Raw genomic sequence first — 14,943 nt, forward strand, 5'->3', positions numbered from 1 at the left:
AGAGTGCAGGTCTACTTGTGGTTCCCAGAGTTTCCAAAAGCAGACAGAGCCTTTAGTTATCAAGCTCCTCTCCTGTGGAACCAGCTCCCAAGTCTGGGTTCAGGAGGCAGACACTCTGTACTTTTAAGGCTAGATTCTTTGACAAAGCATATAGTTAGGGCTGGCTTCAGGCAACCCTGAACCATCCCTTAGTTATGCTGCTATAGGCCTAGACTGCCCGAGGACCATCGGTGCACTGAGCTCCCCTACCCTAACCCCCCCCCCCCCCCCCCCCCCCCCCCCATCCCCTCCCCTCTCTTCCTGTCCTCCCACCTCATGTATATTCCACCACTGAATGTCACTAACCTTGTGCTCTCTCTCTCCCTTAGTTTGTGCTCTCTCCCTCTCTCTCTGTTCTCTCTGTACCTTGTACTTTTACTGCAGGATATACAGACATCTGCCAGTCAAACAAAAGTCACACATACACTACACTCATATAAAGCACAACTATTTCAATCCTGACTTGATCCTTGTGGTCTGTTCACTTCTTGCCCCACAGGCAGAGGAGCTAAGGCAGGCCAAGGGAGGTAGAAATAGTCACAGAGAGTGAGCTACAAGTATGGCTAAATGAGGGAGAAACTCTGACCCACGTGTATATATAAACAATATTACTACCGAATTGATGCTGTCTGTGTTCTTTGTCTGTGTAAGCTTTTTTCCTTCACCTGAGTATAGTTCTTAACCTGACTGTGTGCAATCCAGCTGCATGAGGCAGCAATATCATTAGGAGATAAGATGGCGATATCTGAGCATGTGATCAACCCTAATCTAACGGCCATCATGTCAGCCATGCTGTTTCTGGATGTCTTCCTGTCCAGACCTCCTGCTCCAGATGTTTGTGACTCCAGCTGCTGTATCTGAGTCAAATGTGTATCTGTGTCACGCTGAAGTTGCCCTTAATAAGTGGTAAGACTGAAGTGTCCACTGTTCTATCTGTCCATGACCTTCATGCACCACAAACACTGAGTGTCCACCACTCTGGCTCAATACTCACAATGCTGATCAGCAGGAAATAAAATGCCCTCCTTGTGACACACACCTAAGCATTTCAAAAGACACATCTTACAGTGAAAGAGCCACACAACTAATCTTTGTCAAAACAGCTACAAAAGCAACATGTTTTTATTGTTATCCACAGAAACCTGTGCTTGTGGAAGAAAAATTAAGAACACAAATTTAAAAAAAAAAAGGGACAGGTTGAGTTGAATGACCGCGGTTTCCGAGATAAGCCACCCCTGCTCTCAGAGCAGCAATTAGCTCAGAGAGAGATGAGAGGCGATCTCTGGAGCAGAGGTCTCCTCTCGCTCCCATCCAGTCCCTAACACCTGCCAAGCCTCATCACATCCCATGAGCCCTCACTCTATTAGCTGCTCTCTCATTTGTGCCCATTCTGATGAGGAAACAGCTTAGGATAAACCTGAACACTAACCAAGCCACCAACAGCATATCTACATTTTTGATAAATTACATCAGTGTAACCACATATTTGATTCTTTGCTGCTGTTTATGTGCAGTGTGTATCATTCTGAGCCTGAACAGGATGCCCACATTCTTCAGTAAACAATATATAAGCACAAAAAGGAAAACTCACCTTTTGCAGGCTGGTTGGATTCAACTGAGCTTTGTCAATGATTTTTATTGCAACCTGGAAGAGACATGAAGGAAGTATTTGATGAGGAAGCAGAAACACACCACCATTATAATTTGCCTTCACTCATAACCACCTCCTTACATGATGCTCAGAAGCCTTTCCTACTGATGTCACTTATCTGTACCCAAAAATCAATCAGCCAACAACATAAACAAAAATAATCCCATCAAAAATAATCCCATGGATGGTATTAGATTATTTACTAAAGCAGGTGAATTTGGACTGAGGCCACAGTAAAGACAGTTTGACTGGTTTTAATCCCTGCTGACTGGCACTGGCACAGCTAACTCAGGCACTGGGTTAACTCTGGTGAAACACTGGTTTCAAAGTGTTTTAAGCATCATAAAGACCTGGCCTAAAATCCTAAAATGAATCAATGCTATTATCTACCCTATTTTAGAGAATACCAGTCCTGACTCAAAACACAAATACTAATAGCATCCAAATAATATCCTTTCAATCAAGTCACTTTTTATGAAAGGTTTAGAAACTAATCATTTTTTGACAAACTTACTATCTATAAAGCATTTTCTAAGGCTTTACTAATGCTTCATAGAGCTGATATAAGCCATTTACAATAACATTTTCAGGGTTGACAGGTTATGAAAGATCTCTTTGCCCAGGAGTTATCTGTTCTATTTGGTGATAATGCAGTAATGATTTGGTTTAATGCATTAAGACAAAGGTAAGTGGTCATATGGTCCAATCCGTCAAAGATATTTTTTACCAGCTTTCTGGAAATTGTTGAATAATTGTTTAGAAAAGCTATACAAAGCTTTATTAAATGGCTTACTAAACATTAATCATGCAGTTACTTATAAACGTTTTATAAAGTGCACCTCATTAGAAAGTGATACCAATTTATGCTGTCATTTAGTATTTGGTGTTTAAATCCTATCTATCCTATCCTTGAACAATGGATTGAAATACATTTTCTCAGTTCCTTTAAGATGCTACTGACTTGATAGAATATACAGTGGGTACGGAAAGTATTCAGACCCCTTCAAATTTTTCACTCTTTGTGTCATTGCAGCCATTTGCCAAAATCAAAAAAGTTCATTTTATTTCTCATTAATGTACACTCAGCACCCCATCTTGACAGAAAAAAACAGAAATGTAGAAATTTTTGCAAATTTATTAACAAAGAAAAACTGAAATATCACATGGTCATAAGTATTCAGACCCTTTGCAGTGACACTCATATTTAACTCACATGCTGTCCATTTCTTCTGATCCTCCTTGAGATGGTTCTGCTCCTTCACTGGAGTCCAGCTGTGTTTAATTAAACTGATTGGACTTGATTAGGAAAGGCACATACCTGTCTATATAAGACCTTACAGCTCACAGTGCATGTCAGAGCAAATGAGAATCATGAGGTTGAAGGAACTGCCCAAGGAGCTCAGAGACAGAATTGTGGCAAGGCACAGATCTGGCCAAGGTTACAAAAGAATTTCTGCAGCACTCAAGGTTCCTAAGAGCACAGTGGCCTCCATAATCCTCAAATGGAAAAAGTTTGGGATGACCAGAACTCTTCCTAGACCTGGCTGTCCAGCCAAACTGAGCAATCGTGGGAGAAGAGCCTTGGTGAGAGGTAAAGAAGAACCCAAAGATCACTGTGGCTGAGCTCCTGAGATGCAGTAGGGAGATGGGAGAAAGTTCCACAATGTCAACTATCACTGCAGCCCTCCACCAGTCGGGGCTGTATGGCAGAGGGGCCCGACGGAAGCCTCTCCTCAGTGCAAGACACATGAAAGCCCTCACAGAGTTTGCCAAAAAACACATGAAGGACTCCCAGACTATGAGAAATAAGATTCTCTGGTCTGATGAGACCAAGATTGAACTTTTTGGCGTTAATTCTAAGCAGTATGTGTGGAGAAAACCAGGCACTGCTAATCACCTGCCCAATACAATCCCTACAGTGAAACATGGTGGTGGGAGCATCATGTTGTGGGGGTGTTTTTCAGCTGCAGGGACAGGACGACTGGTTGCAATTGAAGGAAAGATGAATGCGGCCAAGTACAGAGATATCCTGGAAGAAAACCTCTTCCAGAGTGCTCAGGACCTCAGACTGGGCCGAAGGTTCACCTTTCAACAGGACAATGACCCTAAGCACACAGCTAAAATAACAAAGGAGTGGCTTCGGAACAACTCTGTGACCGTTCTTGACTGGCCCAGCCAGAGCCCTGACCTAAACCCAATTGAGCATCTCTGGAGAGACCTGAAAATGGCTGTCCACCAACGTTCACCATCCAACCTGACAGAACTGGAGAGGATCTGCAAGGAAGAATGGCAGAGGATCCCCAAATCCAGGTGTGAAAAACTTGTTGCATCATTCCCAAGATGACTCATGGCTGTACTAGCTCAAAAGGGTGCTTCTACTCAATACTGAGCACAGGGTCTGAATACTTATGACCATGTGATATTTCAGTTTTTCTTTTTTAATAAATTTGCAAAAAATTCTACATTTCTGTTTTTTTCTGTCAAGATGGGGTGCTGAGTGTACATTAATGAGAAATAAAATGAACTTTTTTGATTTTGGCAAATGGCTGCAATGACACAAAGAGTGAAAAATTTGAAGGGGTCTGAATACTTTCCGTACCCACTGTAAGTTAAGTTAGCATAATGTTACCTTGAAATGACTGAAGACATCAATTTTACATCGGAAAAATGCATTTATGAGGTCAATTACAAAGACAAGATTATTTCTTTAAAATCCTCACTATACAAACTACTACATGATACAAACATGACTAATTCACTCATCCATCATCTATCCATCCATCTATATTCCCTCCTTCCACCCTAGACCACAGGTGCCCCATGTCTCACCTCCCTGCCTGTCAGGATGTGGCGGGCCAGCTTGACCTTGGCAAAGTTTCCCTTGCCAATAGTCTTGAGCAGACGGTAGTTGCCTATGTGCGGCTGCTCGTCGGAGCATGAGGCAATTGAGTTCCTGCACCGGGCACCCAGAGAGCGGCTGGACTGGCTGGTGGCCTTGTCTGAGCGGCTGGCCCCCAGTGACACATGCTGGAAGAAAATGAGGAGAAGGGAGTTAAACAGAGCAGATGTTCACAGCACAGGTCCGGGTAACTCCCTGTCACGGTGGGTTATTGCTCACACTCAGTATCTGCTGCATTTGTGGAAGTCACTGAGCAGTCATTGGTTTGACAGGTGAGTGTACATCTCTGACATAAACTACACAGGTAAACATGGCTACGATAAGCAGGTCACCTTTTTATATGATGAGGTGACAAAGTGACATAACTGCTACAGCACCAAAATGATACCAGCAGATGTTTACTTCATAAACAAAATGTAGACTGCTGGGCTGAGTAACATGTCCTTCATTTCTGGGTTAACAGCTGTTGTCCAGCTCATGAACATGTGAACATAATGTTTCCATTTTAGGTTCAGCAGCTTCTTTAGAGGTCTGCTACTTGACTGCTGGCGGATGTCTTCATGCAGCATGGCAGACTGTAAAAGTAATAATTTCACTGCATTTCACTGAAGACATCCTCCATTGTTGTGCAGTGATGACAGAGTCCAAAGCTTGAGTCACAGATCATTTCCAACCAGGAAGTAGAGCAGATGAGAAAGGGAGGACAACCCTGTCCATTTACACAGACAAAGCTTGATATATGACAGTATGAAGTTTCATCTTGTTATGTGACAAACCAACGCAAAACACAGAGGAGGAAAGACAGAGGGTGCGGGTACGGGGTGGTGTTATGACAAAAGGCAATACCAGGAAACAGAGAAAGGCTCAAAAGGGGCAGAAGGAGAATAAAGGATTTGGGAACTAAGAGAAAGGGATGCAGAAAGAAAGAGTAAAAAAGGAGCAGATGCCAGCACAGTGGTCCTTGGCCAGTCCCAGACCCTGAGGCATTACAGTTCCATCCCCCCAGCATGTCATCTTGCTCTGAGTTTTGCGCTTGCACTCACGCACACATACACACGCACGCACACACACGCACGCACGCACGCACACACACACACACACACACACACACGCACAAAAACACACGCACACAGCCTTAAGCCCCTCCTTCAGACACTCCCTCCTTCCCATGCTTCCATTCCTGTTCTCATACCCCACCTAGAGCCAATTTGGACCGTGTCTCCACAGTCTACACACTACTAAGTCCCAGCCAACAATACCAAAGGTTTTCACAGCATGCAGTGGAGTACATTAATCCATCTACTGTATGACACCCGTCAAGTCAGTGCCCCACTTGTCACCTTGTCATCAATGTTTAATTATAAAGAGATGACAGCAGATCCAGATCAGGCCTAATTGAAGAAACAGATCTGCATTCATAATCAATCTTAGACCTCGTAAACTCACACACAATCATGCAGATCAAGTTGCACACATTCACATATCTACCGGCTCAACCATCCCTCAGTCCTGATTTGTCACTCTGCTGACAAACAGATGGTGGGGAATCTTGCCATAAATGTTTAAGGCACAAAAATGACATAATGAAACATAAATCAATCAGTCATGTCAGCATTTTAGGATAGATAGATAGATAGATAGATAGATAGATAGATAGACAAAGAGATACATAGATAGATAAACAGATAGACAGATACATAGATAGATAGACAGATAGATAGATAGATAGATAGATAGATACTTAGATAGACAAAGAGATACATAGATAGATAGATAAACAGATAGACAGATACATAGATAGATAGACAGATAGATCCCTTTAGCTTCTTTCTTTCCTGCAGGACGCTACTGTTTTCCACTGTACTGAATGTGTGGCGCTGTCTGACACCCGCTGGTTCTGGGGTTGGGCGCTTTTTAGGCTACGCAGCAATGGACTGCACATCATTTTACGCAGTAATCCCCTCGCTCCGTGAGAACAAGCCAGATATTCTCTATGCATTTATCTTGGCCTTCTGTGCTCTCCTCCCACCCATTCAATTTCTGGAGAATATATGCACATGCACGTACACACACATGCAGAGGCAGCAACAACAGCAGCAAGGAGTAGCCTGCATGTAACATCACTATCTCTTCACAGTCTTAAAATCTGAAGTGACGGCTGGTGTTCAGGCTTTCTGCGCATATCCGCCAGTGTTATCGTATGCGGATGGACTCATCCGGGCTGTTTGCCCACCATCAGCTATTTCCCTGCGCAGACACTCAAGGTTAGCCCATTTTGGAGGAGCCTGTTCTGCTAAAATATCCATCCAATATCGCCCCTGGAGTCCTTTCACCTAACGAGGAAGAACTGCACTATGACCCCAGTCTGCACCGTGAATAAACCCAGTGAACGTCAAAGGCCACATCGTTTAGCGATGCACGATTTATTTTTTGCATGTACACAAACGCAGGCTATAGGCTGCAACTGCACTTACATGGTCTCCAGTACTCCTGTCGTTTCCAGACGGTAATGCAGATCGAGAAGACATGTTTTCTTTCTCCCCTTTCCCTGAGTGAGAATCACGATATGTTGTACGGTGAGATGATATTTACAGGCTCCACAGACAGAATAACAACCGCAGATGCGACCCGAATCAATCTGCCTCTTCCCCAACCAGCCGAGCCATGGTCGAGAGGAGACCTCTGCCTATCACGGCAGCAATGGATGTCTGGAAGGGGGTGTCCTCAGACAAGCTGCATTTCCACAATGCACTCTGCAAAAAATTCGGCGAGCAAGGATGCAGCAAATGCAATGCAATGCAAATCCCAAGCATCGAATAAGCGCTAAAATGCGGTGATGTTTGGCCGGAGCCCAGCGTCTCTGTGGCGACTCTCCACCCCCTGCCTCATTTCGCCTAACAAAACAAACACGGCTCCTTCTGGATGTGTGTCATCCCTGCTGGTCATAATAGGCTACTGACCGATATAATCGTTCACTTTAACACCGCGGCGCCAATGCAACCCGCTCCCCTTTGCAGCAGGACGCAGGAAGACACAGTTTACGGTGCAGCGGGCAAAGGCCGAAATGCTCAGAAATCTGTATTCCCGGTCGGTGAGATGCGCACCGCCGTCAAGTGAGGAAGATCAACCAGGGACAGCAGTTCCGCTCTCTGGTTTGGAAATAAAGGGCGTACATGGATGTATGTGAAAAATGCAGTGTAAAATTATTTTCCTAATATAATAATAATAATTATTGTTATAATATAATTACTTTATTATTGTTGTTGTTGGTATCGCTGAATATCGCTGAGACCTATATATTTATTTATTAGCAACAGTGATGTTAAAATAACCGATACTAGACTATAGCTGACACAAAAGTGAACCTGAATTCTAATATCCTTTCATTGCTTGTTTTAAAAGCACATTGTAAAGTGTCATTTATAGGGGGAAGAAAAAACATTAAATATTGCATGTGAGTACTGAACCTTTAAGGGTCCATGTAATTAGATCAGCATCTCGTCACTGTGCAGTGTCAGGACAACAGGTACTGGATGAGCCGAGCAACGCCCTGTTCGCCAAGCCATGACTTTTATTTTGGAAACCAAAAATTTGGACTTCACATCTAATCATGTTTCACATGGCGCACTTCAGATGCACCACATCAGAGATACTGACAGGTCCAACACAACACAACACAACACAACACAACACAACACAACACAACACAACACAACACAACACAGAATAACACAACACAGCACAACACAGAACAACACAACACAACACAGCACAGAACAACAACACAGCACAACAGAACACATCACAACACATCACAACAACACAACAAAAAGAACAACACAACACTGCACAGCACAACACAACACAGCACAACACATTACAACACAACACAGCACAACAGAACACAACATAGCGCAGAAAAACACAACACAGCACAGAACAACACAGCACAACACAACACAGCACAACACAACACAACACAGCACAGCACAACACAACACAACACAGCAGAGAACAACACAGCACAACAGAACACATCACAACACAACACATCACAACACAACACAACACAATGCAGCACAACACAACACAACACACTGCTGGTTTTAGCAGCTTAGATTTGTGTGTATCTTAGCATGAACTCTCCATAGATGGCTGAACTGCAACTCTTCAGACTCCAACTCTCTGATTCATTTCAGTGTTGTCTGATTTTACATGGCCTGGCTGCTGGGTGGTGGCAGTGATCTGCACAGGGAGAGAAGTCGGCTGCGTGGGCCAAGTCCAAAGTATCATTCATTAAATGTATGAAGTTGTGTAGTAAAATGCAGTAACATCCTGTAAACCTGGCTGAATGACTGGAGAAAATGCCTTGAATTTAGGATGAGGTCTGGGGCAAATTATTAGAACTTCATCAGTTTAGGGCAAAAATCATTGACTCAGTCTCACTTTCTACATTTGGCTTTATATGCTAACCATCCTCTTCTCAGCACACTGAAAACTGCATGCACACCCACAACCATTTGATTATCCTTTTTAGAGCCTGTACACAGCTCTAATCCTCTCTTCTTCAAATCCTGGAAAATATTTCCATGGATATTGCTGGTTTCACTCTGTCCATGCAGTTCAGCTCAGAGCACTTGAAATGGGCAGCCTGGGCTTTGGCGGAGAGAAAAGAAACACACCAGTCGCATGTGTTGGTAGGTGGTTGTCATTGGCTTTATGATGGTACATCAAACTGTATGTGGATTTAGGACATGAGGATGTCTATGCTGAGACACTGTGATTAACAGCTTGTCTTCTCACCAGCTCTTACAGCACGTGGGCATGTCTGGGCATTTCCATAGGTCTGTCTCTAGCACTGGGGTTTAAGATACTACAGTCAGTCTCCCAGTTCAGTTTGTTTCTTCAATTCAATTCAATTCAGTTTTATTTTACAAATCACAATACAAATCATCTCAAGGCACTTTACAAAAAACTAAAAAGCCAACAAATCCCTTATGAGCAAGCAGTAACTGCACATCAGCGATATACAGCTCCAGGACCGGGGACACCTGCAGAAGGTACAGAGAGAGAGAACAGAGAGAGAGGGGGAGAGCACAAACTAGGGGAGAGAGAGAGCACAAGGTTAGTGACATTCAATGGTGGAATATACATGAGGTGGGAGGACAGGAAGAGAGGGGAAGGGAAGGGAAGAGGGGGGGTTAGGGTAGGGGAGCTCAGTGCACCGATGGTCCTCGGGGAGTCTAGGCCTATAGCAGCATAACTAAGGGATGGTTCAGGGTTGCCTGAAGCCAGCCCTAACTATAAGCTTTGTCAAAGAATCTAGCCTTAAAAGTACAGAGTGTCTGCCTCCTGAACCCAGACTTGGGAGCTGGTTCCACAGGAGAGGAGCTTGATAGCTAAAGGCTCTGCCTCCCATTCTACTTTTGGAAACTCTGGGAACCACAAGTAGCCCTGCACTCTGAGAGCAAAGTGGTCTATTGGGATAATATGGTACTATGAGGTCTTTAAGGTATGAAGGAGCTTGATCATGAAGGGATTTGTATGTGAGAAGAAGGATTTTAAATTCTATTCTGGATTTTACAGGAAGCCAATGAAGAGAAGCTAATAGGAGAAACATGATCTCTCTTGCTAGTTCCTGTCAGGTCTCTGGCTGCAGCACTCTGGATTAACTGGAGGCTTTTTATGGAGATACTGGGACATCCAGATAGGAATAAGTTACAGTAATTGAATGCAGCACTAAGGTCTAGGAGGACAAGTATAGAAACAAGTCTATTATCTGAGGCTAAGAGAAGATCACTGGTGACTTTTAACAGTGCTGTTCCTGTACTATGTGCTCTAAATCCTGATTGAAAATCTTGAAATAGCTCATTCCTGTGTAAGTGGTCTGATAGCTGCTTAGCAACAGCTTTTTCTAGGATTTTAGAAATAAATGGTAGGTTGGATATTGGTCTATAATTAGCCAAGACTCCTGGATCAAGACTAGGCTTTTTGAGTAAGGGTTTGATTACTGCAGTCTTAAAGGCCTGTGGTACATAGCCTGATACTAGGGATAAATTTACTCTAAGTCTAATAAACATGAGTTAATTAATGGAAGGGTGTCTTTAAGCAGTCTGGTCAGGATGGGGTCTAAGAGACACATTGATGATTTCGATGAAGCAACTACTGATGTAAATTCAGAGATCTATGGGAGAGAAGCAGCATATTCTTATATGTTTACTTTTTAAATTTAAATCCCCATGTCTGTAGACTGCATCTTGGTTTTTATTATTTTAGAACATCCATACTTTTCGGAATTGGCAACTGTGTATTTTGAAACCAGTTTTTTTCTTCAGTCTTCTCATGTTGGTAACAAAAGTCCTCTGGCAGTCACATTGATCAGTTTCATCAATAGCTCAGTTAGACCTGGTTTCCACTGCTTTATCGAACCATAAAACTGTTTCCCTTAACTGGATCTGTGTTTGCCTGATAATTCTTCCATGGCAGGCCCCTCTCTCTAACCTCTAAACTGCTGCCAACTTCTAATCTGGGCTCCACATACCTGACTGGTGATTCTTGGTTGAGGCTTTCTGTGGAAGCTGAAGCCCAGAATTGGTCTATCTTTATCACCTACACCTTTACACTCCCTGACATTCAAAAGAAACCCTGGTCTCTCATTACCACTGACAATTTAGTGGTTATACTGTGGTCTTTATAATGGTAGACTAGTCCCACCATGCAGATCCCTCCATGCCCTTCTCCATGCTTCGTTTAATTTACGAGGCAGCATAAGCTGTAGTCCAACATGTTTTCTGTTGTAGCCTAGATCCAGCTGGTTTGTGTAACCCTGCATATCTAGCAGCATTGCTTGAGCACAGTTTACCAACAGTAATTTTATAGTGACAATGCTAACATACTCATGTTTATCATCTTAACTTATGTTTATCATCCTTTTAGCACGCTAACAGTTATCAGATGGAGGTGAGTTTTGCAGTACTAGAAAAGACAAATTGACCTGATCCTAGAAGTGTAGGATCAGAGGGCATTTTACATGTCTCTGTACAGCAGTCTGTTGTCTCATGATGAAACATGCCTTAAATCGATGACATATCTCAATCTATCCCAGAATGGTGGACCAAAAGTCAAGGTTCGTTATAATATTGATTCCAAACACCCAATCCAATAATTTCATGAAGTAGAACTGTTCATTGCTTTGCAACAATAGCCACAATGACCTCATACAACCAGTGGTATCACAACAACAGCTACGTCTGTAGGAATGGCACAGAAAAATTATGCACACATGACAAATGAACTGGTAACTAATAATCAGGAAATGGTTTTTAAAAGCATGAATTAACAGCATTGCTCCCAAATATTGCAAACTCAGAATTTGAGAGAGCACTGGGAATTTGTTTGCTAGTTTGATTATCATTTGCATCAAAATGTGACACAGGAAAATTCTGAGAAGCAAACATATGTGGTTCTGCTAAAATCTGTTGTCAAAAATCAGGACCGAAGACATCACCATTAAGAAACAAAAAGAACTATCTAAAACTTTGATTTGTTCAAATAACCTTTGCTGTTCAGTGAGTAAATTAAGTAAGCCTTAGAGTAACATTCATGTGACTTTGAAGACACACTGTACAAACTAGTCCAGTGCATTAAGCAATAGTGCAGCAATAATTTGTAAGTCCAAATCAGAATCAGAAACAGAAACATGATTATTGCCAAGTACGTTTACATGTACCAGGAATTTGTTATGGTGAATACTGTTAGAAAAATATACTTCAAGGAAGGAGGGAAAAATATGGCTAATATATATAAAATAAGAAAAACAGATATATACAATAACATTATGCTGAATATAATGAGTTGCTCTGAGGGCAAAGAAACAAACAAGATCAGTCAAAGCTAGAGAGCAGCAGAGGTTTTGGTTTTGATATGGTTATAGTCAGGGCACATTTAAAGCCATGAGGAAGCTGGTTCCAGCTGTGTGCAGCACAGTAGCTAAAAACAGCTTCACCCTATTTGGTTCTACTAGCTGACTACTCTGTAAACTATCAGGGTTAGAGCCACTTTTCTGCTGACCCCAGGTGAGAGGAAGGGTACACACTGGACAGATCATCAGTCTCTTACATGGCTGACACACAGAGACAAACACTCACATTCACATTCACACCTATGGGCAAGTTAGAGTCACTAATTTAAGCTAGCCTGCATGTGGTTAGACTGTGGGAGGAAGCCAGAGCACCCTGAGAAAGCCAACACAGAGATGGGAAGAACTTGCAAACTCCATATAGAAAAACTTCAATAGGCTCAAGTTTGAACTGTGAACCTTTTTGCTGTGAGGACACAGTGCTAACCACTGTCACCATGCCACCCACTTCAAAATCTGTTCTACGGGTAACTGGTAGGCAGGGTAAAGATTTAAGAAGAGGAGTGATGGTCCTTGTTAAAACTCTGGCAGCAGCATTCTGAATCAACTGAAGTTGTCTAACTGTTTTTGAAAATGTATATTTCATCCTGTTGAAGATGAAGACATGAATACGTTTTTCTAAAGTTTGTCTTGGCATGAGACCTCTAAGATGATAAAATACTAATAAAGATATGGCCTTAATGTGGCCGCTGAAACTAAAATCTGAGTCACTAAAGACACCAAAAGTGTTACTGGAATTTTTGTCTGAAATCAAATGAAGTGATTTCTGTTTTGTCTATTTAATGAAAGGAAATTTATTTGCATTCAAGTATTAACTCACTCTGCACATTAACAGCGTAAGTGTAAGGGATCATAGTCACTTGATCAAAGAGCTAAGATATCTGAGTCTTGTGAAAAGCAACATTATGGTCATGTATGATATTGTCTAGAGGGAGCATGTACTGTTTAATAACAGCCTGAGATGCAAATCCTGGCTCTCAGACTTATGATCACCAATGGAAACAACATCGGCCCCTTCCCTGGACATATGATCTGAATCAACTGAAGACAGTACCTGATAATTCCACCCACCATTCCATTCTGTCAAAAAGGATTTCATGGTCCACAGTATCAAAGGCTGCAGTGACATCAAGCAGCAGCAGAACTGATGCTGTACCTTGAGACAAATGTCATTTCATACCCCTATTTTGGCAGCATCAGTGAACTTGTCTGGAGCTGGACTGAAATCTGTCCAAAAGACAGGTTACATGCCAACCTTCTGAGGCCCCAAGTCCAACTGTTTTCATGCAGTACAAGAAGGAAACCATCAGATTGAAGAATGACAAACACAAGTACACTCTGTTGCAGAAGATGATGAGGAACATACTGTGTTTTATTGGGCTGTCCTAATGTTGTTTCTCATCTACTCTTGTTGTTTGGATTCTATTTTATTTGATTAATGTTTTGAGAAATTAATTCACTTTATTTTATTTTTGTTTTATTCTGCTCTTGGCACTGCAACTCATTTTTTGGATTTACGTAAAAGGACCTTGAATTGATACAGTGCTATTATGTTAATGTTGCTTTACTCTGTCATTTGTTTACATCATGTAACCTGCCACAGAAGCCACCAGGGGGAGGCAATGTGTAACCAATGTTAGCACTGACCTTAAGTTGTCTGAATTGATGAAAATAAAACCATAGCAATACCCATAAAAATATACATATCTGGATCATAATGTATTACATCATTAATCCATACTATGCTTCATTATATCCTTTAAAATAACCCGCAATCATGCTTTCTGGGTTTAAGATTTACATGCATCCAACTTTATCTTCTTTCTAAAAATTGTATATCACATATTTAAGGAATAATACCTACATACATATCTGGGTACAATACTATGCTATAGGTCTGCTAACTTCTAGGTTTCATCACTGAGCCTGCTGAGTTTGTTTCAGTGCGGCAGGTGCCTCTCTGCCCCTTAGTGCCACTCAGTGCTCATGGCCTGCTGTAAAACACAGGAGAAAGCCTGGGGTGCTCATACATTTGTGCTGATGAGTAGGTTCAGATATCGAAGGTCAGTTGGACCAATTGTCAGTTGTGAGAGGGCAAGTTTGCCGTGCGTCAGCAGGAGGGCAAAGAGGATGTGGAGTCATCAGGCTCAAGCTTTAGCTCTCTGCTGATGAAAGATGGATGGAGGTTCATGAGGGGACAAGAGAAGCTGCTGAGAACTCGTGATGCTTTTCACAACACATTTTGGTTGGTGGTTCTTCTAAAACATTTGAACTCACTTCAAAAGCAAGATGATGTTCCTACAGTCAGGTGATAATTATTTTCTTTTCTCAGTGAGCTGAAGATGAACGACAAAAAAAATCATTGCAGTAGAAGCAAATGTAAAGTGTAAAAGCAACATTCAGGTGAACCTGATCAATCACCTATATGCTCAGTGA

The 14,943-nt window shown here is 42.2% G+C and overlaps 1 protein-coding gene across 4 annotated transcripts in view; it reads right to left on the reverse strand.

Moving 5' to 3' along the window:
* Positions 1-7,668, reverse strand: part of mark4a (MAP/microtubule affinity-regulating kinase 4a) — a 33,802-nt gene extending 26,134 nt beyond the window's left edge. For 3 of the 4 annotated variants that reach the window (XM_026327904.2, XM_026327903.2, XM_026327906.1), the window contains exons 1-3: positions 7,064-7,668; positions 4,520-4,717; positions 1,631-1,684 (exon numbers count right to left, since the gene is read on the reverse strand). In XM_026327904.2, the coding sequence (XP_026183689.1) occupies positions 1,631-1,684; positions 4,520-4,717; positions 7,064-7,117 (306 nt within the window). In that variant the 5' untranslated portion in view covers positions 7,118-7,668. Of the gene's footprint in view, positions 1-1,630; positions 1,685-4,519; positions 4,718-7,063 lie in introns of those variants that run through there. The other variant, XM_026327905.2, reaches the window with a different exon arrangement.
* Positions 7,669-14,943: the final 7,275 nt, after the last annotated feature.

This window comes from Mastacembelus armatus, chromosome 14, assembly GCF_900324485.2.
Source record: "Mastacembelus armatus chromosome 14, fMasArm1.2, whole genome shotgun sequence".
Taxonomy (NCBI): domain Eukaryota; kingdom Metazoa; phylum Chordata; class Actinopteri; order Synbranchiformes; family Mastacembelidae; genus Mastacembelus; species Mastacembelus armatus.